The 27937-nt window shown below is 55.3% G+C and overlaps 1 protein-coding gene across 4 annotated transcripts; it reads right to left on the bottom strand.

Annotated features, from left to right (window-relative positions):
* Positions 1-169: 169 nt before the first annotated feature.
* Positions 170-27579, bottom strand: SETD1A (SET domain containing 1A, histone lysine methyltransferase). Of its 4 annotated transcripts, none has more exons than XM_024233348.3 (19): positions 27444-27579; positions 26531-26695; positions 26217-26312; positions 23900-24170; positions 21878-21999; positions 21104-21333; positions 19969-20818; positions 19044-19829; positions 18369-18545; positions 17832-17919; positions 15900-16057; positions 15673-15760; positions 13644-13985; positions 4653-5702; positions 4190-4362; positions 3975-4085; positions 3644-3763; positions 1063-1200; positions 170-985 (listed from the first exon to the last, which is right to left on the bottom strand). In XM_024233348.3, the coding sequence occupies exons 2-19, from the start codon at positions 26678-26680 to the stop codon at positions 812-814; spliced, it is 5124 nt and encodes a 1707-aa protein (XP_024089116.2). In that variant the 5' UTR covers positions 26681-26695; positions 27444-27579; the 3' UTR covers positions 170-811. The 4 variants fall into 4 exon arrangements, with proteins under 4 accessions (XP_024089116.2, XP_054390867.1, XP_054390868.1 ...); XM_054534892.2 differs by having other exon boundaries at positions 27483-27570; XM_054534893.2 differs by lacking the exon at positions 27444-27579 and adding an exon at positions 27284-27397.
* Between the last annotated feature and the right edge of the window lie 358 nt (positions 27580-27937).

Here is a 27937-nt window from a genome sequence, read left to right as displayed (position 1 = left end):
GGGGGTCCGAGACAGTCTCGGGGCCTCTGCAGGTCTGGGCTCTTGCCTGAAGGCCCCTTTACCTGCCCCACACTTCAGGTACCCACTTTTCCCTCTCTTCATCTTGCCCAACCCTCCGTGCCCTCCACCCCCAACCCCTCGTTCCTGCCCAAATACACCAACCAAACACTTTTGTACAATAAAGTTTAATCACAATTATAAAAATGTGGCGTCGGGTTTGCGCTATTAACATATGTACAGTCCAGCCCAGCAGAAGGGGCCCACCCCGCCATCCTGGCCTGGCTGAGCCGGGGTATGACACCAGGGTGGGAGGGTGACCCTCAGGGTCTGGCAGGAACAGATGAGGCAGGGTTCCAGGCACGGAGTCCCCAAGACTGGGGGTGCAGAGCCCCCCCAGGGGGAGAACATGGCCACTGCCCCCAGAGACCCCTAAACTGGGGAGGGATACACGCAGGGCATAAGGGGAAGTCCCCATTAACACAAAGCGAGAGGACTGTGCAGCCCCCCAGGACAGAATCTGTACAGGCCGGCACCCCAGGTTTCCACAGGAAACAGCTGCTGGCTGCTACAAAACATTTACAGCTTCTTCTCCTCAAAGAAAAACAATCAGGGGGTGGTGGGCAGGGGTGACAGGAGAGGCAGAAGCTGCCTCCAGGGACTGAGGCTCCCTCGCTGGGCTTGGGGCCCCCAACCCCACGCTTGGAGATGGAGGCATGTGGGCCCTGCTGAGCCCACTAAGGCTGGGGGGGTGCTGGGAGCTCAGGGCACCAGGGGGAATAAATAGGGGTGTGGGCACCCATCCTGCCCCACCTCAGTTTAGGGAGCCCCGGCAGCTCTCTGTGCCACACAGACACGGGATCTTGTTGTCTTCCAGTGGGAACTTGTAGTCGTAGGTGATCTCCTCGTCCACGCCGATGGGCTGCTTGGAGTAGATCACAATCTTCTTCTGGGACTCGATGGTGATGACCTTGGCGTAGCAGTTGGGCTGTGGATGGAAGGGCGTGTGAGCCGTGGCCACCCCCACCAACCCCCAGCTCCTGCCCCGGCTGGCCCCTGGCGCACCGTGCAGCAGTGGTTGATGAATCTGGCCAGGTTGCCGCACTTGGTGGCATCGATGATGGTGTCGTGGTCCACCCGGAACAGGTAGCTGCTGCCAATGCCCTCCTGCACGTAGCGCTTCTCCCTCATGTCGGCCACCATCTGCCAGGGTGAGATGCGATGGTCAGGGAAGAGTCCCCCACTTCCTGCCCCTGAGCACGCCTGCCAGCCAGCACCCCAGGTCCACGCCCACCAGGCCTGGAGCTGCAGCTCTGCCTCCGGCTCCCGCTAACCTGGCACTGACTCTCTCGACTCTGCTTCCAGGAGCCCTCCCTCTTTGGGGCAGCATCCTAAGCCTCTGGTGGCCATTCTAAGTCACCCGCAGGGGACTCCAGGGAAATCTGCACTGGGTAGGAGAGCCACTGGCTCCTTCGAGCATCTGCCTGGTCACAGTGGGGTCCCGGACTGCTGGGGCAAGTCTGGGGTTGGGGCAGCTCCTGAAATGAGTGGCCATGTCACCGACGGCACCCCGCTCATCTCTCCTCCCTGGACCTCTCTCCAAAACAGGCACCTGTTGGCTGCCACCAGCCAATGCAAATGGCAGGCCGCCCATGTCAGGCCCCGCACCTCCGTGTGAGGAGCAACCCTTACTTCCCAGAAGACAGTGAGAAGCCTCTGCGCGCCCTCCTCGGGTGACCTCACTCCCTTCCAGAGCCTCAGCCGCCAGCTATGTGGTGGGGACTCCTCCCAAACTTCCATTTCCAGCCAAAAGCCACCTCAATGGAGCTGCTGGGCGTCATCCCCTAGATGTCTCTGGGGCATTGCAACCCCACATGTCCAGACTGGAGCTCATCTTGACCACATATTTGTTCTTCCTCCTCGCACCCATCTCACTGGCCATCCCACCATACTCCCAGCAGCTAAGAGCAGCACCGAGAGAGGGCCTCCCGTCCCCCTCACCCTCTCACTGAGCCCAGCCAACCACCTTGCACCCAAAGCCTCCTCTCTGTCACCTCTACTGCCACTGCTTGGGTCGGGCCACCCTTGCCTTTGCCTGGATACTGGTGTCAGCCTAGACATGGAGCTCACTAGCCATGGGGCCCTCTCCTGCGGAAGGACCCTCTCCTGAGGAAGGACCCTCTCCTGCAGAAAGCTCCGGGACTTTCCTCCTCTCTCATCACAGGCCCAAGTGGATTCACAGGCTCCCAAGCCCGTGCGGTCTGCGGTCTGGGCTTCCTGTTCCCTCCAGCCGCACGTCGCTGCCACTGGCCCTGTTTTTTTTTTTTTTTTTTTTTTGAGATGGAGTCTTGCTCTGTCGCCCAGGCTGGAATGCAATGGCGCGATCTTGGCTCACTGCAACCTCCGCCTCCCAGGTCCAAGCGATTCCCCTGCCTCAGCCTCCCTAGTAGCTGGGATTACAGGCACCTGCCACCATGCCTGGCTAATTTTTGTATTTTTAGTAGAGACGGGGTGTTACCACGCTGGCCAGGCTGGTCTCGAACTCCTGACCTCAGGTGATCTACCTGCCTCGGCCTCCCAAAGTGCTGGAATTACAGGCGTGAGCCACCGCGCCTGGCCATGGCCCTGGTTTCTAATGAGCCAAGCTGACCTCCACACTCGTGAAGACGACTCTGCCTCCAGGTTCGTGCACATGGTGTCTCGCAACCAAGCGCACACACACTGCCACTTGTCTGGGCCTGCGAGCTCCTTTCAGCTTTGTTCAAGCACCATGGTCTCTGGGAGGTGTTAGGCCCCCCAGGTGTGTGTTCCCATAGTCCAACTCCCCAGATCTTGTTAATACCAAATGCCATCCTTTTGGCTTTTTTTTTTTCTAGAGACACGGTCTCACCCTGTTGCCCAGGCTGGAGTGCAGTGGTGCAATCTTGGCTCACGGCAGCCTCCACCTCGTGGTCTCAAGTGATCCTCCCACCTCAGCCTCCCAGGTAGCTGGGACCACAGGCATGTACCACCACGCCCAGCTAGCTTTTGTATTTTTTGCAGAAATGGGGTCTGGCAATATTGCTCAGGCTGGAACACCATCCTTTTGTGTGGATACTTGTTCAGTGCCTGTCCTCCCGCTTCCCAGGCCCTTTGAAAGGGAGCAGCGCTTGGCTGGATGCAATGGCTCACGTCTGTAATCCCAGCACTTTTGAGAGGCCAAGGCAGGCAGATCACAAGGTCAGGAGATCAAGACCATCCTGGCCAACATGGTGAAACCCCATTTCTACTAAAAATACAAAAATTAGCTGGGCATGGTGGCGCACGCCTGTAGTCCCAGCTACTCGGGAGGCTGAGGCAGGATAATCGCTTGAACCCAGGAGGCAGAGGTTGCAGTGCGCCAAGATCGCACCGCTGCACTCCAGCCTGGCAACAGAGAGAGACTATGTCTCAAAAAAAAAAAAAAGAAATGGAGCAGTGCCATCAGCCATGCCCCCTGCTGGACCACTGACACCTGCTGACCACACCAGAGGGAGGCTGGTCTCACTGGCTAGGTACCGGGGCTAGGGAGTGTGCAAGGCTTTAACCGGACAAACAGCATGTGTGTGAGCCCCCATACTGTCTTGTTGCATCAGAAGCCAGGGCAGGGCTGGGAGTGCAGCCTCACCTGACGGATGTTCTGACCCACGTATTCGATGACCATCTCGTCAGCAGCAATGGGTTCCATGGCAAACAGACCCCACTCGTGGATCCGGCTCCGGCCAAATCGGAGCTTCTTCTTCCGGAACTGGGGGGCAGAAGGGAGACTCAACTGCCAGACACCTCCCATACCCCAGACCCTCGCTCTTCCCACAGACTTCCTGGGCAGAGGGCGTTCTGGCCGCTTACCCTCCAACTCCACTCAAGGGAACCACAGGAGCCTGCTGGGTGGTCCCCTGGCCTCTGCCCCTTCCTGCCCCACCCCACCCCACCCAGCCCCCACTGCAGCCCAGCCTCACCTTGAGCTGGTTGAGTTTCAGCAGGTCACTGTCCATGATGGCGGAGGTACCGATGGCGCTCAGCAGCCGCCGCTGCTCGGACCGGCGCTCGGACAGCACGCGGTTCGTCCCCTGTGAGACACAGGGCAGGGAGGAGGTGAGCAGGGCAGGGAGGAGGTGAGCAGGGCAGGGAGGTGAGTGGCAGGAGGCGGACGCAGAGGCGGGGTTGGGCCCACCTGAGTGTCCACGCCCTCCAGCTGCCGGGCCGAGACTGGGCACACGTCCAGGTACTTGTCCTTCTCCTTCTTGCTGATGGGGTAGTAGCCTTCGCTGCGGGCTGAGCCTGTCTGGTGCTCCCGGGGCCCGTCCTGGGGCCGCCGCTTGCGTTTTGGGGTGGTCAGGTTGGTGAGTGCAGGGTGTTAAGGAAGAGAACGGCTCCTCTCTGGCCACCTGCGTCCCAGCCAAAGGAGAGGGCGGGGCCCACACTGCTGAGCATACCCAGGTGAGGGAGAGGGGAGAAAGCCCCAGCCCCATTGTTGCTGCCAGAAATGCTTTGGAAGGCAGAAAAGAGGCACCAGGTGATGAGAAAAGATGGCTTGGAGCCAGAGGGGAGGCAGACAGAGTGGGGGACAGATGCAGGTGCCAGGAGGGGTCGGGGGAGGACCCAAGCCCAGGGAAGGCCACCCACACTCAGGATATTTGTGTGATGGACCCAGTGGGTGTCGTTGAGCCAGTCGGCCCCGCTCGTCTGCTGCAGCAGCCGCTCGTACGTGAGCCGCAGGTAACTCATGTCCTCTGAGTCCAGGCCTGAGTTCCAAATGTCATACAGGATGGTCATCTGTTCAAACTCACTGCGTGGCTCGTAGGCGCGGGGTGGCGGTGGCGGGGGTGGAGGCGGCGGGCGGCGGCGCCGGGCGTGGGAGCGGAGGCTGCGCCTCCGGAGGGCGCCCTCCCCATCGCTGCTGCTGCTGCTGTCAGAGGACTCCTCCTCCTCTTCCTCCCCCTCTTCCTCCTCCTCCTCTTCGCCCTCCTCCCGCTGCGGCTGCAGTTGCTGCGGCTTGGGCTCCTCCGCCTCAGCCACCACCACCTCAGGGGCCTCCAGGACCTCATCAGCTGGGGAACTGAAGAGGGCGGCGGGTGCGGGCACTGGCTCCGGGGGCCGCGGGGCTGGCGCAGGGGGTGTGGGCTTGACGGCCAGGGCATAGTTGTGCTCCAGGAGGATGTGGCTGAGCAGGGGCCCAGGGCGCTCGGCCTCGTCCGATGTCTCTGTGGTCTCTGAGTCTTCAACAGCAGGCAGGGCAGGCAGCCCGCGCCGGGCAGGGGTCAGGGCCAGGTCGGCCAGGACCGCCAGGTCCACCTCTGTCCCTGGGTCAGCCTCGTCTTCCTCGGTGGTGCGGCCTCGGCCTCCAGCCCGGCTCCGGCCTCCTCGGGACACCTCCTCGGGCCAACTCTTGACCAGAGATGCGTGGTCCAGGGGCAGGTTGCGGATGGTCCGCTCCACGCCCCGGGGGGCCTTGCGGGAGGCTGGGCCGGGAGACTTGGCCTGCGGCGGTGTGGCTGGAGGGGGCTCCGGGGCTGGCACCACCTCGATGGCAGAGAAGGAGACAGTTTTCCGGCGTTTCTTGGGTGGGGGCAGGAGGGGGATGGGAGAAGAGGGACGCTCGTCGGGGCGTGGGGCAGGGGCCGGGGGCCCAGCAGGTGGTTCTGGGGCAGGCAGGGGCACACTGGGGGGTGGCTCCTCCGTGGGGCCTGGGAAGGAAGCACATAGGAAGGAAAGGAGGTCAGGGAGACCCAGGCTCAGCCGCCCTGGCTGCCCATGACCACAGGCTGTGTGCTCTCCCCCACTTCCGCCCAGGAACTTCAGGAGAACACAGATGCCCTGGCCTCAGCCCCACATCCCAGCAAGATGAACTCCCTTGATGAGAGGGGGTTTCCCACCCGTTCGTTCCCGCTGTGACACATGTGAGGGACACTCGGAGTCCACACACACACCTTCCATGTCCTCCGGGAGCCACAGTCCAGCAGGGGACACCACACAACATAAGCTGTAGCCACGCTGAGAAGGGCGGCACCACTCGCCCTGGACTCCACTTTCCTACCCAGACTGGCGGGACAGCCCTGTGCCCAGGCCCCAGCCATGTCGCATGCCAAGGACCCAGTCAGCCACATTTCAGCTAAAATATCCATTATCTCCATCATAAACAATATTCTCAGTTTAGCAAGGTGAACACGATACAACCTAAAAAGCGGCATCTTTGTATTAAAATATTTTATGAAACTTGCCTTCCTCCCCATCCCCTACAGAACTTGAACATGCCCTGTGGGGAGGGGCAGGAGACAGTGCTGCTAGAGAAGCAGGGCTGGAGCGGAGATCCCAGGATGTGGGTGGCTGGGGAGGGAACACAGTGGCTCTGAACTGGGGGTGCTGCCTCCCCAGCGCACCCCCAGGACGAGGAGTGCATCCTCCCTTGGCCGCCATCCCTGGGAAAGCCTGCATGAGGCTCTCAGAGCCAGCCCAATGGATTTTGTGCCTAACACCAATCATACCTCTTATGTAGAGTAACTGATTACTGATGTAATCCTCACAACAGCCCAAAGAGGTTCCTATCGTTTTTTTTTTTTTTTTTTTTTTGAGATGGGGTCTCGCCCTGTCACCAGGTGGGAGTGCAGTGGAGCAATCTCGGCTCACTGCAACCTCCGCCTCCCGGGTTCAAGTGATTCTCCTGCCTCAGCCTCCCGAGTAGCTGGGACTACAGGCATGCACCACCACACCCAGTTAAGTTTTGTATTTTTAGTAGAGACAGGTTTCACCACGTTGGCCAGGATGGTCTCGATCTCTTGACCTCGTGATCTGCCCGCCTCGGCCTCCCAAAGTGCTGGGGTTACAGGCGTGAGCCACCGCACCCAGCAGAGGGTCCTATCTTACAGACAGGAAAACTGAGGCACAGAGATGTGGTCAGTTACCAGATGACAGAACAAGCTCTGCTCCCAGGCCATGTGGGTTGAGCTCATGCTCTGAACTGCAGCCCACGGACTCACTGGCTTCACAGCTGGCTTCCCCACTCAGCGCCAACAGGGCCGCCGGCACCAGGCCCAGCCCTAGGAGGCAGCGATTCACCTGAGTCCACCACACTCCCAACCCTGGCGCCCTGAGCCAGGCCCTTGGCTGCACCTTAGGCTCTAGACACCCGCTGGGGTCTCAGCCTGTGGCAGCAACCCACTCCAGGAAGCCAGTGAGGACCCAGATACACGCAGGCCTCCTCTCACCTTCCTCCCCACCACGCTGGGGCAGCACCCGCTACAGACCACCTCGCGCTTCAGCCTGCATGTCCTCGCGAAGCCTCGCTCGAAGGAGAACACACTCCTCCACCAGCACAGCTGCTGCACACACACTTCCCTCTGCGACTGTCCCGAAGGAAACCTGCCCATCCCTTTCATTTAGGAGACAACTTTTGGGGGCACCTGCCCAGTCAATACGACTCCCACCACCTTCCTCTGAGAACTGCTCTACTGCCACGCTTAGGTCCATGGGGCGAGGCCCCAGAAGCCAGTTCCTACTGCATAACCTGCCCCTCCCCAGGGCCATCACTAACATCCCCAGGCGGCAATCAGTAAGACGGTGGTGACCGAAACTGGTTCCGGTTATTAGAAACTCAGTGAGCTGGCCGGGCGAGGGGGCTCACGCCTGTAATCCCAGCACTTTGGGAGGCCGAGGCGGGTGGATCACGAGGTCAAGAGATCGAGACCATCCTGACCAACATGGTGAAATCCCGTCTCTACTAAAAATACAAAAATTAGCGGGCGTGATGGCGCGTGCCTTAGTCCCAGTTACTCAGGAGGCTGAGGCAGGAGAATCACTTGAACCCGGGAGGCTGAGGATGCAGTAAGTCGAGATGGCGCCACTGCATTCCAGCCTGGTGACAGAGCGAGACTCCATCTCAAAAAAAAAAAGAGAAGAAACTCAGTGAGCCTTCACTAAGGACCCCTTGCTCTGAGCCACGGTTCCTCTGTCCTCGGTAACTCAGACTCCCTTGTCGTGCCCTCTCACTATCCAGACACCAAGGGGCTTCCGGCATCTTCCTCTCCTCTTCCGCCTCTGCCACCTCCCCAGGGGACTTGGCAATCACGCCTGTTTACCCGGATTCTTGCATCTCCAGTGATCCCCTTCAATCACCCTCAGCTCCCCTCAAGCAGCCACACACCTGGCCTTGTCAACCCCAGAACGGCTCTGCCTTGGAGACTCCCCATCCTCTCCAACATTCCCCACTGTCCATTCAGTCCGCCCCACTGCACCTTCAACTTCTCATCCTTCAGTTTCCCTCTAGCACATCACCCTCTTCCTAACTTCCTCCTCCACCCTGCCCAGACCCCAGGGCCCGTACTTTGCCCTCTCCTGTCCCAGCACAGCCCCAGGTCCTCATCATTCCACCACACCTTTACCCTGTGGAGCCAGCCAGCAGCCTCTTCTCCCCTCACTCCCAGGCCCCAGCTCCGGCAAGGCCTTCCAGCATGGGGAGGCCCAGGAGAGAGGCTTGCTTTGTCTCCAGGATACAGTGCAGCAGCACAATCACTGTTTACTGAAGCCTCCTCAACCTCCTAGGCTCAAGCAATCCTCCCGACTCAGCCTCCCCAGAAGCTGGGACCACAGGCACGTGCCACTATGCCTGGCTTTTTTTTTTTTTCGTTGTTAGCCAGACTGGTATCGAACTTCTGGGCTCAAGAGATCCTCCTGCCTCGGCCTCCTAAAGTGCTGGGACTACATATGAGAGCCACCGCGCCTGGACTGGAGCAACTTTTCTCCACTTTCCAAGGTTCTTACTCCACCCTTCCTCTCACACTCCTACAGCATAGGGTCAAAAGAGGACTCAGGCACAACACCCCCATCTCCCTGCCTCCCCACCGCAGGGTATAACTGCATCACATCTGGAAGCTACTCCTCTACCTCCCCAAAAAGGCCATGCCAGCAAGCATTCCTCTCTCCTGGCACATCTACCTGGCCCGTTCCCTTCAGTGGAACATGCCCAAGCTTCACCTACTTGGAAAAGCTAACCCCTCCCTCAACCCTGCCCTCTCTTGTTGCTCTCTCTCCAGCTCTGGCTGGTAACCTTAGTTTGTTCCTGCATCTCACTAAGCCTTGAAGCCCTCATCTATAAAATGGGAATCATAGGGAGGTTGTGGGGCAAGCGCAGTGGTTCACACCTGTAATCCCAGTACTTTGGGAGGCCAAAGTGGGCTGATAACTTGAGGTCAGGAGTTCGAGACCAGCCTGGGCAACATGGTGAGACCCTGCCTAACTAAAAATACAAAAATTAGCCAGACGTGGCAGTGTGCACCTGTAATCCCAGCTGCTTGTGAAGCTGAGGCAGGAGAATCACATGAACTCGGGAAGCGGAGGTTGCAGTGAGCCGAGATTGCACCACTGCACTCCCGGCTGGGTAACACAATGAGACTCCATCTCAAAAAAAAAAAAAAAAAAAAAAAAAAAAGGGGGGGGGAGGTTGTGGGGATTCAATGAGAAAATGAATTGTCAACATGCTATGCCTAGAGCCTGGCACACATAGGTACTTGACACATGGGAGCTGACCTGATGTCACAACCCCCAATTCTCCTTTTTTTTTTTTTTTTTTTTTTTCCTGAGATGAAGTCTCGCTCTGTCACCCAGGCTGGAGTGCAGTGGTACGATTTCGGCTCACTGCAACCTCCACCTCCCAGGTTCAGGTGATTCTCCTGCCTCAGGCTCCTGAGCAGCTGGGATTACAGGCGCCTGCCAGCATGCATGGCTAATTTTTTTTTTTTTTTTGAGACAGTCTCACTCTGTCACCAGGCTGGAGTGCAGTGGCACGATCTTGGCTCACGGCAACTTCTGCTTCCCCGGTTCAAGCGATTACTCCTGCCTCAGCCTCCCGAGTAGCTGGGATTACAGGTGTGCGCCACTACGCCCAGCTAGTTTTTGTATTTTTAGTAGAGATGGGGTTTCACCATGTTGGTGCTGGCCAGGATGGTCTTGATCTCTTGACCTCATGATCTGCCGCCTCAGCCTTCCCAAGTGCTGGGATTACAGGCGTGAGCCACTGCACCCAGCCTAATTTTTGTATTTTTAGTTGAGATGGGGTTTCACCATGTTGGCTAGACTGGTCTCGAACTCCTGACCTCAAGTGATCTGCCCACCTCAGCCTCCCAGAGTGCTGGGATTACAGGTGTAAGCCATTGCGCCCGGCCCCAACTCTCCTTTCTATCTCAGCAAGAGTGGTCCACCCTTCCAGAAAACTCCCCTCCCCTCATTCCTTAACACCCTGTAACTTGGCTCAGTCTGAACCACTCAACTGAAATTGATAAGGTCACCAATGACCTCCTAACTGTCAAATGCAACAGATACTTCCTATCTCAGCCTTGCTGGTGGCCTGGTGATACAAGGCCACTCCCTGCTTTGCAGAACCTCTCCACTACCTGCTTCCCTTCTTGCCTCTGGTCACCGCTCTCAGCCTCCTCGGGCCCTGCTTGCCCACCGCTCTCACAGGATGGGAAGGCTCTGCCCTTTCTCTCCCTCCACTCGCCTACCTGGGTCTACAAGTGAATTCACTGCTACACTTTCAAGACCTAAGCACCGACCTCATATCCAGCCTACCGTTCTTTCCAGACCACAGATCCATGGATCCAACTGCCACTGTTTCTACTGGGAAGCCCGAGGGGCATCTCAAACGCAACCCCAACTACACTCATCAGTTTTCTTCCTAATCCTGGTTTTCTTCCCAAATTTCTTTTCCTGGGGAAGTTTAACCAACTCATCCTACCTCCTAAATTTCTCTCTAATCCTCACCCCCATTTCCACTCCACTCTTCTGCCACATTAGAACCGCTCGGCTTTGGTTCATGCCATTAAATCTCACCTGCATCCTTTCAAACCTCCTCATGTCACCCACCTCCTTGCTCCTCTCTTCCAAATCTCTCCTCCTCCTGCTAGAATGGGCTTTCTGAAATGCAGATATGGTCAGGCCCCTCTCCTTCCTGCTCTGATGAGAATGGAAGAGGACTAAGATCCATGCCTTCTGACCTGCCGGTGACCCCACAGGCCCTTCTGCTAACCAATGGGCCCAGAAGAGGTTGGAGAGTCATCTGAGGTGTAATGAGAGCCTCAACTCCCCTCTCATGGGGTCTGGAGCTTAGTAGAGTGCACCAGTGTGAGGAGGTCTTCCTGTGGGCACTGCCTATCTCAGACCACGGATTCTCAACAACGTGCAACTGGGAGACCCCTGGGAGGCCATGCACATCTTCACAGCACATCTTATTTTTGAGATGGAGTCTCACTCTGTTGCCCAGGCTGGAATGCTATGGCATGATCTCTGCTCACTGCAACCCCCACCTCCCAGGTTCAAGCGATTCTCGTGCCTCCATCTCCCAAGTAGCTGGGACTACAGGTACACAACACCACATCTGGCTAATTTTTGTATTTTCTGGTAGAGACGGGGTTTCGCCATGTTGACCAGGCCGGTCTCGAACTCCTGACCTCAAGTGATCTGCCCGCCTCGGCCTCCTAAAGTTCATAGCACATCTTGAACACTGACTTATTTGATCTATCCTTGCAACACCCTAAGTCCAAGCTATCACCATAATTCGCCTTACATTCTACAACAGCCACTTAAGAGGCACCCTACATCCACTGTGGTCCCTTTCCAAACTTTCTCTGCACTGCATTTTTTCGAAACATACATCTGACCATGTCATTCCTCTGATGGGTTTCTACTTCAAAATAAAGGCCAAATTGCTGACATGACTGGCCTATTTGTCTGCTGGGCCCAACCCTCACTTACCTCTCCAGTTTCAGCCACCCCAGTGCCCTCTTGTGCTCAACCCTCTGAAGGGTTGGCTTTCTTCCAGTCTTCCAACCCGCTGCTTCCCCTGCTGGAGGGCCTTTGCACACACTAAGCCAGCCGTGCTGCCTGCTTTGCCCAGACTTCAGCCCAGCAGTACCTCAGCAGGAAGCCTTCCTCCTCCTGCATATGTGCTCCGGCTGGCTGCCCTGTGCCTCTTCCTGGTGCTTCTCATGGTTCGTAACCACAGGTTTTCCTATTCTTTTTTTTTTTTTTTTTTTTTTTTTTTGAGACAGGGTCTCGCTCTGCCACCCAGGCTGGAGTGCAGTGGTGTGATCTCGGCTCACTACAACCTCTGCCTCCTGGGCTCAAGTGATCCTCCCACCTCAGCCTCCCGAGCAGCTGGGATCACAGGTGTGTGCCACCACGCCTAGCTAATTTTTGTAATTTTTGTAGAGACAGGGTTTCACTATGTTGCCCAGGCTGGTCTTTTTTTTTTTTTTTTTTCTTTGAGATGGAGTCTCGCTCTGTTGCCCAGGCTGGAGTGCAGTGGCGTGATCTCGGCTCATTGCAAGCTCCGCCTCTCGGGTTCATGCCATTCTCCTGCCTCAGCCTCCCAAGTAGCTGGGACTACAGGCGCCCATCACGCCTGGCTAATTTTTTTGTATTTTTTAGTAGAGACAGGGTTTCACCGTTAGCCAGGATGGTCTCAATCTCCTGACCTCGTGATCTGCCCATCTCGGCCTCCCAAAGTGCTGGGATTACAGGCGTGAGCCACTGCGCCTGGCCTCCTATGTATTTTTCTTCTTTTTTTTTTTTTTTTTTTTTGAGACGGAGTCTCGCTCTGTCACCCAGGCTGGAGTGTAGTGGTGCGATCTCGGCTCACTGCAAGCCTCTGCCTCCTGGGTTCACGCCATTCTCCTGCCTCAGCCTCCCGAGTAGCTGGCACTACAGGCGCCTGTCACCACACCTGGCTAATTTTTTGTATTTGTTAGTAGAAATGGGGTTTCAACCATGTTAGCCAGGATGGTCTCGATCTCCTGACCTCGTGATCCGCCCATCTTGGCCTCCCAAAGTGCTGGGATTACAAGTGTGAGCCACTGCGCCCGGCCACCCAGGCTGGTCTTCAACTCCACTCCTGAGCTCAAGTGATCTGCCCACCTTGGCCTCTCAAAGTGCTGGGATTACAGGCTTAAGCCACCACGCCCAGCCTCCTATGTATTGCTTACTCAATGAAGATGTCTTTCCCTGTAGACTGTAAGCATGATGACAGTGAGAACACTGCCTGTGAGGCTCAGCATCCCATCCCCTGCACCTACTGTTTGGCTGTGATGAGCACTCAAAAAATATCTACTGCTTGAAAGAGCGGTTCCCTCAGCAGGCTAAGCTATGCGAATGTGCTAGAGTATAACAACTAGACGTACAAATGAACAAAGGAAAGCAGCTAGGACCAAGTTCTGTGTTAATGTTAATACTTGTTTTCTACCTATTTGCCCATTTAATCACCTGCACTTGTTCACTACTCACTAAAGAACAGGCTTAAGAAAAATTAGGAGGAAAAACTTATTCAATTGGGCACTTTCTCCTTAATTTACTTGAGAAGAGACCAACCCATTTTACTTTAGTAGGCAGCTTAGCCTGGGGTTCTGTAAACCACCATGACGGTGCAGTTTGAGGTGTGTCAGACAATCAATGTCTTTAGAAGGGAGTGACAGGAGATGGTGACATTTTCTTTGTATGTTTTTCTAATAAAGTCACACACTTATACACAATAAATGCAAATACCACTGTTTTCTCTCTCTCTCTCTCACACACACACACACACACACACACACACACACACACACACAGAGAGATCCAACCGACAGCCCTGTGGCACCTACCTGCAGGCCTTGCTGGAGACGCCTCCTGTTCGGGCAGGGGTACAACTGGGGAGCCTGCAACCCTCTCTGGCACTGGCACCTCCACAGGTGCTGGCGTGGGCACTGGGACTTCCCTGGGGGGCGAGGAGGCTGAGGGAAGGGCTGCTGGCCGCTCCTCTTCCTCTTCATCTTCAGAGGAGGACTCAGAGGATGAAGAGGACGAGGAGGATGAGGACGAGGAGGAGGAGGAGGATGAGGAGCTGGAAGAGCTGCTGCTCTCGGAGTCCGATGTGCTGTCATTTTCGCCATCTGAGTCAGCATACAGAGAACATTTGGAGGACGAATCGCTTTCCTCGTCCTCGCCTGGAAATCCAGAAGGGGCAGTCAGGAGAGGTGGGCAGACCTCACTTGGCCAGCCGTGGGCTCCTCACTCACTCCCTGCTGTGGATGCTGGGCTCTGGGCTAGGGACGGGGAAGTCCAACAGACCAAGGAGCTGCATAAGCAAACCATTTTCACTGTGGGATAAACATCAGCACGCACGGAGGATGGCAAAGGAAGCCCTAGACTCTGTCTGAAGAGGCCCGACAAGGAAAGCATCCCAGGGGACAAGCTGAACTCAAGGACAAGGAGTCCACCACACAGATATGGGGACTGCACAGGGATGTCGGAAGCAAGAGGAAGTGGAGGCTTGGAGACTGGGAAACAGGCTGCTCTGGCACTCAAACCTTCCTAAAGTGGGTCTTAGGACCCAGTCTGGACGAAGGACTGGGTGAAAAAGGATTCTGGGCTGAAAAGGTTAAAAAACATGACAGACTCTATATTCTGAGACTGCTCATGTACGGGAAGGGCTCGAAGAAACTGAAGAATTTCACAGTTTTTGAGGAACAGAATTGGATAAGTTAGACTAGAAGGTGGTGGCAGCTGGGGAGCGGACTGGAGGAGGGCGAGATGGAGCTGAACAGAACAGGGCCAGGAGATAAATGGCCCATGGTGTTGGCCTGGGGGGGACACCCTGTGGAGAACAAGTTGCCAGGAAGGACCTTATGGAGGGAAGTCACAGGGTCAGGAGTGCATTTTAGGAAAGAGATTCTATAAGCAGTTTGGAAATGGACTGGAACAGAGGGAGGACAGAAAGAAGAGACAGGGAAATCACTGCTCCAAGAGGCTGGGTGCAGTGGCTCACACCTGAAAGCCTAGCACTTTGGGAGGCCGAGGTGGGTGGATCACTTGAGGTCATGAGTTTGAGATCAGCCTGGCCAATATGGTAAAACCCCATCTCTGCTAAAAATACAAAAATTAGCCAGGTGTGGTGGCTCACACCTGTAATCCCAGCACTTTGGGAGGCTGAGGCAGGAAAATCACTGGAACCACGGAGGCTGAGGTTGCAGTGAGCCAAGATCACATCACTGCACTCCAGCCTGGGCGACAAAGTGAGACTCTGTCTCAAAAAAAAAATAAATAAATAAAATAAAATAAAATCCGGGTGTGGTGGCTCACGCCTGTAATCCCAGCACTTTGGGAGGCTGAGGTGAGTGGATCGCCTGAGGTCAGGAGTTCAAGACCAGCCTGGCCAACATAGTGAAACCTTGTCTCTACTAAAAATACAAAAAATTAGCTGGGTGTGGTGGTGGGTGCCTGTAATCCCAGCTACTACGGAGACTGAGGCAGGAGAATCACTTGAACTCAGGAGGTGGAGGTTGCAGTGAGCCAAGATTGCGCCATTGCACTCCAGCCTGGGCAACAAGAGCGAAACTGTCTCAAAAAAAACAAAACAAAACAAAACAAAACAAAAAAAACATTCTGCCAGGCTGTCCTTTTGGACAGCTATGTCTCAGCAGAAGAGGGAGCAGGAGGGAGCATTTTGAGTACTGAGCTTATTGCTGTCAAGGGGCCAAGGGTTCCTAAGAATGTGGCCCAAACAGATGCCCTTGCAGAGGGCAAAGGTGACCCACAAGCCCAGCAGGAAGGTCATATGGGCTCAGAAAACGGCTAGCCAGGCAGCCGAACCCCTCCTCCGAGCCCAAAGTCAATTCCACTGTCTGTGCTCACCATCCGACACCCCTGTCTCCTTCTTTGTGGTATCCACAGCTTCCTCTCGATCTTCATCTTCCTCATCTTCCTCGTCATCCTCCTCATCCTTAAGAAAAAAGACAAATGGGAACTAACAGGAAAGGGACAACTGGTCCTACACCAGGCACAGCTGCTGGGGCTCCAACCACAGAGATGCTGGCTATGGGGAAGTCGGCTTCGGCCAGGAGCTGGCACCGGGCCCTCACCTTCTCCGAGGAGGACTCCTGGGACGCCTCCTCCCCTTCGCTGTCCAGAGCAAAGGACTTGCGGTGCTTGCCCTGGGTCTTGCCTCGCTCTTCATCCCGCTTTGGGGGCTTGGTCCCCGGACGTCCGGGCTCTCCAGCCTCCTTCTCTCTTTCAGGGTCTAGGCCAGCAGAGTGGTAGTTGGGGAAATTTACCATCAACCACAAGATACTTGCCCTGTGCAAGGGGCTTTACATATACTATTATCAATCTTCCTGATGGTCTTCATTTTACAGATGAGAATTTGGAAGCTCACCAGAGAAACTCAAACACCTCAGTTACCTCATGTTTCATAGTTTTGTTTTTGTCTTTGAGACGGGGTCTTGCTCTGTCACTCAGGCTGGGGTGCAGTGGCATGATCACAGCTCACTACAGCCTCAACCTGCTGGGCTCAAGCAATCCTCCTGCCTCAGTCTCCTGAGTAACTGGGACTATACAGGGGCATGCTATCACACCCAGCTAATTTTTTAAAATTTTTGTAGAGACAGGGTCTACCTATGTTGCTCAGGCTGGTATTGAACTCCTGGGTTCAAGTGATCCTCCTGCCTCACCCTCCTGAAGTGCTGGGATTACAGGCGTGAGCCATCGTGCCTGGCTTACATATATATATATATATATATATATATATATATATATATTTTTTTTTTTTTTTTTTTTTTAGACGGAGTCTCGCTTTGTCGCCAGGCTGGAGTGCAGTGGCACAATCTCGGCTCACTGCAACCTCCGCCTCCCGGGTTCAAGCAATTATCCTGCCTCAGTCTCCCAAGTAGCTGGGACTATAGGCACCCACCACCACGCCTGGCTAATTTTTCTATTGTTAGTAGAGACGGGGTTTCACCATGTTGGCCAGGATGGTCTCGATCTCTTGACCTTGTGATCCGCCCGCCTCAGCCTCCCAAAGTGCTGGGATTACAGGTGAGTGCCACCCTGCCTGGCCTTAACATATATATATATACGTGTGTGTGTATACATATATATGTGTGTATGTGTGCATGTGTGCGTGTATATACATATGTGTATATATATATGTGTGCATGTGTGTGTGTATATATATATATATATATATTTTTTTTTTTTTTTTGAGACACAGTCTCATGCTATCACCCAGGCTGAAGTGCAGTGGCATAATCTTGGCTCACTGTAACCTCCACCTCCTGGGTTCAAGTGATTCTCGTGCCTCTGCCTCCCAAGTAGCTGGGATTACAGGTGAACACCACCATGCCTGGCTGTTTTGTATTTTTAGTAGAGACAGGGTTGTGCCATGTTGGCCTGGCTGGTCTTGAACTTCTGACCTCAGGTGATCCTCCTGCCTCAGCCTCTGGAAGTGCTGAGATTACAGTCAGGAGCCACTGCGCCCAGCCCACACAGTTTTAAACATGTCCTGTCCATTTGATCTTGTATCATTTTCTGGTCGGGTGGAAGAGGGAGCTGACTTGTTATGCGTGGCCGAAGAAAAGAGTATGAAGGCCAGTGGGTCTCCAGGAAAGCAGATCTGACTCAATGGGCAAGTTTCCAGGCCATGGTAGCTATCAAGCAAGGGCTCAAACTCAAGCAAACTAGGAGGAAGGTGGTAGGAAGGCATTAGCATCAGGTGGGAAACCTGGGAAGATGCCTCATTTAATTCGGAATTCTGTGATTCCAGACACTGAATTTCATGGGTGGAAAAACCCAAAATACAGAAAACGTAAATCAGCAGACCAGAGGAAGACCTGCAACTACAATCCGGGGATAACCCTACCTGGTGCATCCCACACCTCTCAGAACTGCTGCATTTCAACCCTGCACCTCCACCTGGCTGTGCCCTCAGGACGACCTGACCCCTTCATCCCCACCTCTTGCTCTCCCATCAGAACCCACGCAGCACACCCCTTCTCCTTATGCCTGACCCTGCTCACCGTCTTCATCTTCCTCAGCAGGAGTGGAGGGACGAGGCCTCTTTTCCTCACTGGCCTCAGAAATTTCCGATGGCTCTTTCCGCTTTACCTGGGGGATGGGGAAAAGATGGGGCCTGTTTAGAACTCAAACACTCAGGCAGAGCACGGTGGCTCACTCCTGTAATCCCAGCACTTTGGGAGGCCAAGGCAGGTGGATCACCTGAGGTTAGGAGTTCAAGACCAGCTTGGCCAACATAGAGAAACCCCAGTTCTACCAAAAATACAAAAATTAGCCAGGTATGGTGGCGGGTGCCTGTAACCCTAGCTACTCAGGAGGCTGAGGCAGGAGAATTGCTTGAACCTGGGAGGCGGAGGTTGCAGTGAGCTGAGATCAGGCCACTGCACTCCAGCCTGGGCAACAGAGTAAGACTCCATCTCAAAAAAAAAAAAAAAAAGAAAAAATTCAAACACTCATGGTTCCTGACCACCCCTACCCCAAGGAAGGAGGCCCCCTCTTCCTCTCCCCACCCTACCCCACAAAACGACAGTTCTGAGTACCTTGAATGAAGGCAGCCGCAGGGCCCCTCTCAGCCCTGACCCAAAGGTGAAGGCCTCGATGCCCGTAGTGCCCCCGCTCTTGGCCCAGTCCACAAGGGACAGCAAGCCAGGCTCCTTCAGCTTCGTCTTCTCTTTATCCTCCTCCTTGGCTTGCTGCTTGGCCGCGTTCTGGAATGGCTGCAGGCAGCAGTGGGGCTGAGCCCCAGCGCCCAGAACCCAGGCATTCCCTCCTGCCTGAGACCTACTCCCGGACCCCAGGAATACAGAATGCATCTACTTGCTGCTCCATATCGTGGTCACACCTGTCCCAGCCCCCACATGGCATTTTCTCAAAAGTCTGCTCATTTCACCCACCAGTCTTAAGAAATAGCCACCATTCCCACTTCACAAGTGGCAAAATGGAAGACCAAACCTTGAAGAGACCTAAGGGCCTTGTCCACCGCAAGCAAGCAAGCAATGGAGCCAGGACAAAGCTCTGCTGCCTCCCAGGCCCATCTGTGCCTGCTTCTCTGTCCCATCAACTCCCCTTCCCAGCCAGGGTGGCCCGGAGGGCCTGCGGCCTCTCTCCACTCGCCTCCATCACCTGTCTCCTCTGAGCTGTGCAGCCTGGAGGAGCCAGAGGCCCATTTCCTCCTGCAAAGCCCAGGGCTCCCCGGTCCCAGGCGCTGGCCTCACCTTGGCCTTCTCCTCCTTGCTCTCCCACCACTGGTCAAAGGCTCCGAAGGCCACGTTCTCCACCATCTTGCGGTTGAGGTCTCGCTGCATGATGCTCTTCATCTCCTGGACCAGCATGGCGAGCACACGGCCCACGGTGCCTGCTGTCGGGAGGGTCTTGCCCTCTGCCAGCTCTGCTTCTTCCCTGGGTGGCAGCCGGGCCTCCTCTCCCGAGACTGAGGAGGAGGGCAGGGGCTCGGCTGCCATGGGCATGGGCAGGTGGTAGGCCTCCCGTGAGTATGCCCCTCTGCCCTCCTGCCCCTGTGCATATAGAGCATAGGGCAAGCCGTAGGCTGCCTCCTGCGGGGGTGGAAACGGGAGGAAGGCCTCCCCAAAGGCCCCACCGGGGGGGCCAGCTGAGGTGGCAATCAATCCCTTGCCCTGCCGCAGCTGATGGAGCCGAGTTAACATCTGGGTCTGCATCTGGAAGGACATAGGCATCCCTCCCCACTGAGCCCCAAGTCGGTCCATGAGCTCCAGGGAGTTCACAAAGTCATAGATGTGCGGGGGTGGTGGAGGAGGTGGGGGGTACTCAGGGGGTGGCGGCCCATCAGGTCTGGGTGGGAGGAGGTAGGCAGGTTGGTGGGGAGGATAACCAAGAGGAAGGGACGCCAGGTAGGGAGGAGGAGGCGGCGGGGGAGGGGGAGGCGGTGGAGGCTGCTGAGGGGGCGTCGGGGCCGGAGGGGGTGAGCCACCCCGGTCGTCGTCGGAGATCTCCATGTCGTCTCCAGAAGAGCATGGAGAAGCCTGCGGGGGCAGAGGAGGGTCACAGAAGGCTTCTGCCTGTCCCAAGCCCTACTTTCTCATCTGGTTCCCTTCCCTCTCCCCTAGGCCCAACCCTGACTCCCAGAGCCCAGGTGCCTCCTCTGGCTGACCCCAACCTCACCTGGTTCTGTCCATTTGCCTTGGGAGACTCCCGGGTAGCCCCTGGCTCCCCGCTCCCTGTAGGTGCCACATCCTCAAAATTAGCTGGGGCCGGAGGGGGTGTGCAGGGCCCGTGTCCTGACCCAGAAGGCACCTCACTCCCTGTATCTCTGGCCCCAAGGACCACGCTGCTGTTCTCTTCCTCCTCCTCTGTGTCAGAGGCCAAGAAGGAAAACTTGGAGCGCTGCTCCTTCAGCAGCATCTCGATGCGGGAATCCAGGCTGCTGTGCTGGGCGAAGGGCACACTCTCATTGGTGGTCTCCGGGGCTGGGGAGCCAGAGCGGGCAGGTGAGGCTGGGTGGGGGGAAGTCCGAACTTCTTCTCTCTCAGGGCTGGGGCCTCCTCCACCCCCACCTCCACCAGGTTCTGGAGGCTCCGGGGGTGGAGCCTCTGAGGCAGGAGGCCGGTAGTCCTGGTCGGTGGGCCGGCTGGGCTCGGGGGGCAGGTAGGAGGTGTAGGAAGGTGGGAAGCGCTCAGCTGTATTTTCAGCAAAAGGGGCTCCAGGGGGTTCCTCCCGTGTGGCCCGGCGTGGTGGGTAGGAAGTATGGCGCTGGTAGCGATTCCAGCTTTCATAATACGCTGGGTAGTTTGCATCAGAACTACGAAACTGAGAAGATGAGGAGGAAGAGGACGACGAGGAGGACGAGGACAATGAGGAGGAAGACGCAGAGGATGAGGCAGTGGCTGCAGTGGTGGCGGCAATGGCCGTGGAGGCGGTTGTGGAGGCTGAAGATGCAGAGAAGTGGCGGCGGGAAAAGGCATCTTGGTAGCTGTTCTCTGACCGCCGGGGCTTGAAGGAGGTTGAAGTGGTGCTGGAGAAGAAGCAGGGGAGTTAGCTGGACTCAGCTCTCTATGACCAAACTAGAGCGTCCTGGGTCCCAGGGCCCAAAGGCCCTCTATGCTGCCCTCAAAAGAAGAGCTATATGTTGGGTTCCTAGCTAGTGTGTTCCCCGAGGACAGCAATTTGTTGACTGAATCCACAGAGAAACTAGGACAAATTATTTCCAACTCCCTCTTGGAGAGACTCTGGGCATCTTCTTCCCAGTGGCAGCTCCCAGACTTTGCGGGCGGGGCCCCAGGCGGGGTCTGCTCTGTACCTGCTGGAGTAGGCGGAGTCCTGAGAGTAGGGGGTGCTGCCCCGAGACGTGTAGGGGGTTCCTTGGGAGGACTGAGGGGTGAACTGGCCAAAGGAAGATGGGGTATCTTGTCGGCTGCTGGAGAAGCTTGTGTCCTGGGAGCAGGGGGTGCCGTTGCCAGGAGTGCCCACTGCAGTGGTGCCTGCTGGGTAGGCAGCTGTGTCAGAGGAAGAGCGGCGGCGGGATTCGGCCTGGAGTGACAGAGCAGGGCAAGGAGAGAAGAATGGGCTCAAACACCACTTGAAACCTGCCCTTCCCCAAACCAGGAATCCTAGTTCCCTTTTTTTTTTTTTTTTTTGAGACGGAGTCTCGCTCTGTCGCCCAGGCTGGAGTCCAGTGGCGTGATCTCAGCTCACTGCAAGCTCCACCTCCCGGGTTCACGCCATTCTCCTGCCTCAGCCTCCCAAGCAGGTAGGACTACAGGCGCCCGCCACCATGCCCGGCTAATTTTTTGTATTTTTAGTAGAGATGGGGTTTCACCGTGTTAGTCAGGATGGTTTCAATTGCCTGACCTTGTGATCCACCCGCCTTGGCCTCCCAAAGTGCTGGGATTACAGGCGTGAGCCACTACGCCCAGCCCCTAGTTCCCTGTCTTTTGAAAGCATCTCAGCAGCTTTGCTTGGCTCTTCTTTGTTTAACGGGAAAGCCCGGAACCTCCAGAAGACTGCTCCTGCTCCAGGCACCTGGGCACCATGCCCACATGGCTAGGGGCTGTGGCAGCCACAAACTTCTCACCGTCTCAGTGGCTGCACCCGAGCCTTGGAACTTCTCACTCAGGGCCTTGCCCCCAGTGGGCACAGTCTGAGGGGTGTAGGAGCCATTGACAATTAGTTCATAGTATTTCATTCGTTGTTGTCCTGGAGAGAGGGAAATGGGAACCAATTGTCAGACGGAGACACTAACTCCTTCCTGATCTGGTATTCCTGCTTCTTTCTCAGGCCTCAAGTTTCCTACAATTTCTTGGAATCTGGGTTTCAGGATGTCAGTTCTCCTACCATAACTCTACCTTCGGGACCTTCTACCTCATCTCTACCTCTAAACTACCACAAACAACGTATTTTATGACACTTCATGATTTATCAAAAAAACTTCTACTTATTTCACCATGCTGGATCACCAGAAGGGAAGCATCAATACCTGTTCTAGAGGCTTAAAAGTGACCTACACAAAGTCACAGAATTGGTCATTGGAAAAATTGGAATTCAAACCCAGAGGCTCGATCACCCCATGCTCTTTATCCTGTAAACTAAAGCGTGCAGAACAGCAACCTGGGGACTAACGGAGCCCGCAGGAGCTGTGGAGTGAACACCTCAGAAAAACCTTGTGAGAAAGGAAGCATGGTATTTAAAAACCACGAGATTTCACACAAAAACCCAAATTTCTGGCTTGAGTGCAGTGGCACGATGTAACCTCCACCTCCCAGGTTCAAGTGATTCTCATGCCTCAGCCTCTTGAGTAGCTGGGATTATAAGCATGAACCACCACGTCCGGATTTTTGTTATTTTTAATACAGATGGGGTTTCACCATGTTGACCAGGCTGGTCTCGAGCTCCTGTCCACAGGTGATCCGCCCACCTTGGCCTCCCAGAGTCTTGGGATTACAGGCGTGAGCCACCGCATGCCCGGCCCTGGCTTTCTTTTACAAATCAAATTCAAGAATGTTAAACCTCATTTCCACTTGCGAACTGGCCAGTGCCCACTAATGGCTGCCTCCTCCAGACAATACTGCAATCTGCAGCTCGCCACAGACCCCACTGCTCCCATCACTCAACACAGAAGCCCAGACCACCTCGCTTGTGTTCACAGCTCCTTTACTCTCTATCTCAAATTTCCAAACCAAAAAACCCAGAAAATCCAGTATTTCTGAGAATCTGGCATCAAAACCTATACGTGTTATAGAATGGCGTATAGAAAGATTAAAAAGAGGCCAGGCACGGTGGCTCATGCCTGTAATACCAGCACTTTGGGAGGCCGAGGCAGGTGGATCACTTGAGGTCAGGAGTTCAAGACCAGCCTGGCTAACAGGGTGAAACCCTATCTCTACTAAAATTACAAAAATTAGCCGGGTGTGGTGGCACGTAAATGTAATCCCAGCTACTCAAGAGGCTGAGGCAGAAGAATCACTTGAACCTGGGAGGTGGAGGTTGCAGTGAGCCAAGATCGTGCCACTGCACTCCAGCCTGGGCGACAGATTGAGATTCCATCTCCAAAAAAAAAAAAAAAAAAAAAAAATTAAAAACGGGCTGGGCAGTGTAGTGAGACTTTATCTCTGCAAATAATCAAAAAAACTTTGGCCAGGTGTGGTGGTGCATGCCTGTAATCCCAGCTACTCAGGAGGCTGGGGTGGCTGAACCCAGGAGTTGGAGGCTGCAGTGAGGAAAGATCACGCCACCGCTCTCCAGCCTGGGTGACAGAGCAGGATCCTGTCTCAAAAACCAACCAAGCAACCAACCTGACCTGGGCTGATTTACTAAAATCTATTCATCTTACCTAGTACAACCCTTCATATGATGTTTTTTTTTTTACAGACAGTTATGTGCTTGATTATGACCTATTGCCCGACCTTGCTGGAGACACCACACATACAAAAATCCATGTACCATAATTCCACTCTAAAATCTGATCTGATTTCAGAAACACAACTGGCCCCAATAGTTTCAGATCATAACCCTGGGCGCCTGCCTGACCCTGACAGGCATTTGCATGTACAACTTCCGCTGGAGGCCAAGCCTGAGTGGCAGGCAGAGGAGTCCTCACCTTTGATGTCAAGCTGGGCATGGATGATGTTGCCCATGACGGAGGTAAGGTGGAGGTTTTTGACCGTTTCCTTGGCTCCCCGAGTGCTGGTGAAGAGCACACGGGCCAGGCCCAGGTGCTTGCGCGTACGGGGGTGAAGGAGGATCTCTACCTCTTCCACCTCGCCGTACTTACGGCACATATCCTTCAGGAAGGTCTCCCGCACGTTGTCATTCAGCCTTGCAAAAGTCACTTCCTTCAGTGGAATCTGTCCAATATAGAACTCGTCCAGCTGGGGAAAGAAGAGGCATTGGTATGGGGCCTCAACACTGACCACTGTTCCTTTGTCTTTCGGGAAACTTTAGCAAGCTCCATGAAGTCAACAGAGAGGTCCGGGAAAGTGAGGGGCAAGGGAAGGGGCCCAAAATAAGGGATCCATCAGACCTGAGCCCTTTTCCCTGAATTCTTCTCACCATAGAATAACAGCAAGAATTAAGAACAGAAATGTGCAAACTAGGCCAGGTGTGGTAGCTCACACTTATAATCCCAACACTTTGGGAGGATGAGATGGATGGATCACCAGAAGTCAGGAGTTCAAGACCAGCCTGTCCAACATGATAAAACCCTGTCTCTACTAAAAATACAAAAAAAAATTTAGCTGGACATGGTGGTGGGCACCTGTAATCCCAGCTACTCAGGAGGGTGAGGCAGGAGAATCACTTGAACCTGGCAGGCAGAGGTTGCACTGAGCCGAGATCACACCACTGCACTCCAGCCTGGGCAACACAGCGAGACTCCTTGTCAAAAAAAAAAAAAAAAAAGAAAGAAAGAAAGAAAGAAATGAGGAATAAACATACGTGGAGAGAACGAGCCACAGGGCAATAATTCCCTAGCTCAGCCTTTACTAGGTAACTACCATGAACGAGGCACTGGAAATACAGAGATAGGAAGAGATTCCCGTACAGAAAAGTAACAAGACATGCACATACAAACACAACACGACCCAGCGGCAGCTGACGCGTACATGGTGTTCTGGAGCCCAGGGAAGGAAACCTTTGTACAGAGTATGATCAGGGAAGAATTCATAAAGATGGTGTCATTCTTACTGAGATTTGGGGATTAACAATTCATCAAATGACAAGGACCCCTAAGACATGGAAATATAAAACAACTTGGTGTTTTTGAAAAACCGCAAAGTGTGTGGTGTGGTGTCAAGGCGGAGGATAAGGCTTGGCCAGGTCAATAACCATACATGTCAATGTCCCAAAACATGGACTTGGCAACAAAAGGAAAACAGAAGAGCAGTGAAGCCAAAGAGACAAATGACAGCAAGGCAGAGGAGAAACTGAGGCAAGAACGAAGGCAAGGAGACCAGGTGAAATGAATACCAAGGTCTACATTAAGTGGCGATGAGAATAGAAAGATGAAGAATAAAAAGGAAAAGAGCCAGGAGGATTCAGTGACCAACTGTGAGAGAAAAGGAGAGAATCACAGGCTGCCAGGCTGTACAGCTAAGTCGATGGTACTGCCACATATGAGTAGAGGGAAAATGAAAAAGGTAGGTTAAGGGGGTAGATAATTTGTTTTAAATCCCTTAAATCTGAAACATGTGTGGCCTCCAAATGAAACTGTCCCCCTCCCAGGCATACAAGCCTGGAGATGTTGGCTGGAAACAGATATTTGGAAGTCATCAACATTTAGGTAATAGTTGAAGCTGTGGGTGTGAAAGAGATTATCCAAGTGAAGTGTACAAAGTAATAAAAAAAAGAGAAAAAGAAGAAGAATGAAGGGACCCCACAGACAATTTATTTAGAAAGGAAGAATAAACAATCAGAGAAGGAAATGATGAACCACCAGTGTTCCAGGCCCAGTTCAAGGCCTGGAGAATATCCTGCCTAGGGTGGGGAATGGGAGTCCTCGAAGTAAACAAGAGGGAAATGACATCGCCAAATGAGAGGTGGGGAACAGTGCAACCCAGGTAGGCAGCGGCCTTGTCACTCCCCTTGACTGTCAAGGAACTGGGAGATCCCACTCTTGTGTGCTATGATGCACTGTCTACGAATATACAGTGATACGTATAGCACTTAAAGAGTCTTTACCTCACCCTTCAAGAAGTCGACACCCCAGCCACCAGGGATACACTTAGGACACCTGACCTGCCCCTTTCTAGAAGATTAAGTGTACCTCCTGTCCAAAACAACTGAGTCTCACAGCCTCAGAGACTGCTAGATCTGGCTGAGACCCTTTCATTGGAAACCCTTTTATTCAGCTATAGTGCCAAGACGCATCCTCCACACCCTCTTAGGACTACCACACCAGGAGCCCAGCAGACACTTACCTTAAACTTAGGGACTGGGAGGGAGAAGTCTCTGTTTTTGGACCTGACATGGCAACGGGGGTCTTGGAGATCTTCGACTGGTATATACTTTGAGTCCTAGGAAGGAAAGCAGCAGCAGAAAGAGAGCTCAGGGTGAATCCAGGCTGGGGAGCTCTAAGCAGCCCATCTGGACACACACATGCAGAAGAGGTGGGTTCAACTGCCCACTTTCAAGAAGGCAGGCTTCAAGATTCTGTTCTAGGTGCTGAACAGAATCACAGAGGACAGGGGCACCTGGAGCTCCCCGGATGGCAAGCAAAGGCCCGGGCACTCACGTTGACACTGAAGTGGACTCCATCATAGCGGTACACCTTCTGAGAAGGCCTGCGCAAGGCAGGGTCCAAGGCAGGATCCACGATGAGCTTGTAGTTCCGCCACTGGAAGCTCGGGGCCTTCTGCCCATCTCCCCCACCTTCCTGGTCCATCTTTGCTCATTTACCCTGTTAGGGGAAGGGGGACACGCAAGAAGGGTCAGGACTTGGGCCTGACTCCCCTGCCTTTTCTCATTGGCCAGCCCCGATTCCAGATTCTCCCATCACTCCAGTTTCCACCCCTCACCCTGACCAGGGGCTCCCCCGGATTCTCCCCCAAGTACCCTCTGTTTCGCCACAACAACCCAGCCTCTCTCCACCTCCCAACTCTACTGTCAGGGCCCCAGGCCCGTCTCGAGCCCCCTTACCTTCCCGCTCTCCCTAGCGCGCGCCCCACTTGGCCTCGGCGCAAGACCCCTCCCCCGCCCCCTGCAGGCCCCGCCCCCTCCCGCCTCCTCACCGGCCAGCGGCCCGGGCCGAGCCCGGCCACGGCTCCCACACACCCGCTCTCGTCCCCGCGCCCCGATCCTCCGGCCGAAAGGCGGCACCTTTTCGGGGCGTTGGAAACACCGCGAGACCGAGCCCGAGACCCGGCTTCGACCCCGAATCCGGGCGGGGGGTGGGGGGAACGCGCGCCGCTGCCCTCTCCTCCCGCCCCGGCGCGTTCTGCACCCCCCAGCAGGTCTCCGCGCACGCGCGCCGCGCGGCCCCACTCACCCGCTCCCGGCGAGCGGCTCCCCCTCCCCCCACCTCGCGCGGCACCTCAGCGGCGCGAGGCGGCGGCAGCGGCAGCGCGAGACCCGGCCCCGCAGCGGTGGCGGCGGCGGCGCCCCCCCACCACCACCTCCCCGGCGCGCGCACCAAACACCACCGCCACCTGCGCGAGGCCCAGCGGGCACAGGGTCTGCATTCGCACTTTCGCCACAGGCGCTGCCGGGGGACCCACGGGGCCGAGGGTAGCGGCTTCGTCTCGGCCGGCGCCCTGGGAGGCTCGGGAGTTGCGGCCCAGGGAGCCTGGAGATTGGCCGCATCCCCCGGAGAGTCGGCTTCGCCACGACGATCCAGATGCTGCGGCCCAGGACCTTGACGAATCGGCGGCGACGAAAGCTGCGACTAGTCCCTGAGGAAAAGGGGCGGGGCGGAGGGGAGGAGGCCAGCCAGCGCTGGGGAACCTTCAGTGGCGCGTTCGGCAGACGCAGATTCACCGGTCGGGCGGGGCGAATCGCTGGACAGGATGCGCGCCGCTTTGCTTCTCTTCCCCGTCCTTTCTTTGCACGGCCAAAGTCTGAGAGGCTGCAGATTCGCCACTGTTCCCGGCCTCAGCCGTAGCCTCCCCTTCATCCGCCTTGGTGGAGTCAAGAAAATAACGGC

Source organism: Pongo abelii, chromosome 18 (assembly GCF_028885655.2).
Source record: "Pongo abelii isolate AG06213 chromosome 18, NHGRI_mPonAbe1-v2.0_pri, whole genome shotgun sequence".
NCBI classification, from domain to species: Eukaryota; Metazoa; Chordata; class Mammalia; order Primates; family Hominidae; genus Pongo; species Pongo abelii.
Note: the sequence above shows the minus strand (reverse complement) of the source record. Positions and strands in the feature narration are given on the sequence as shown.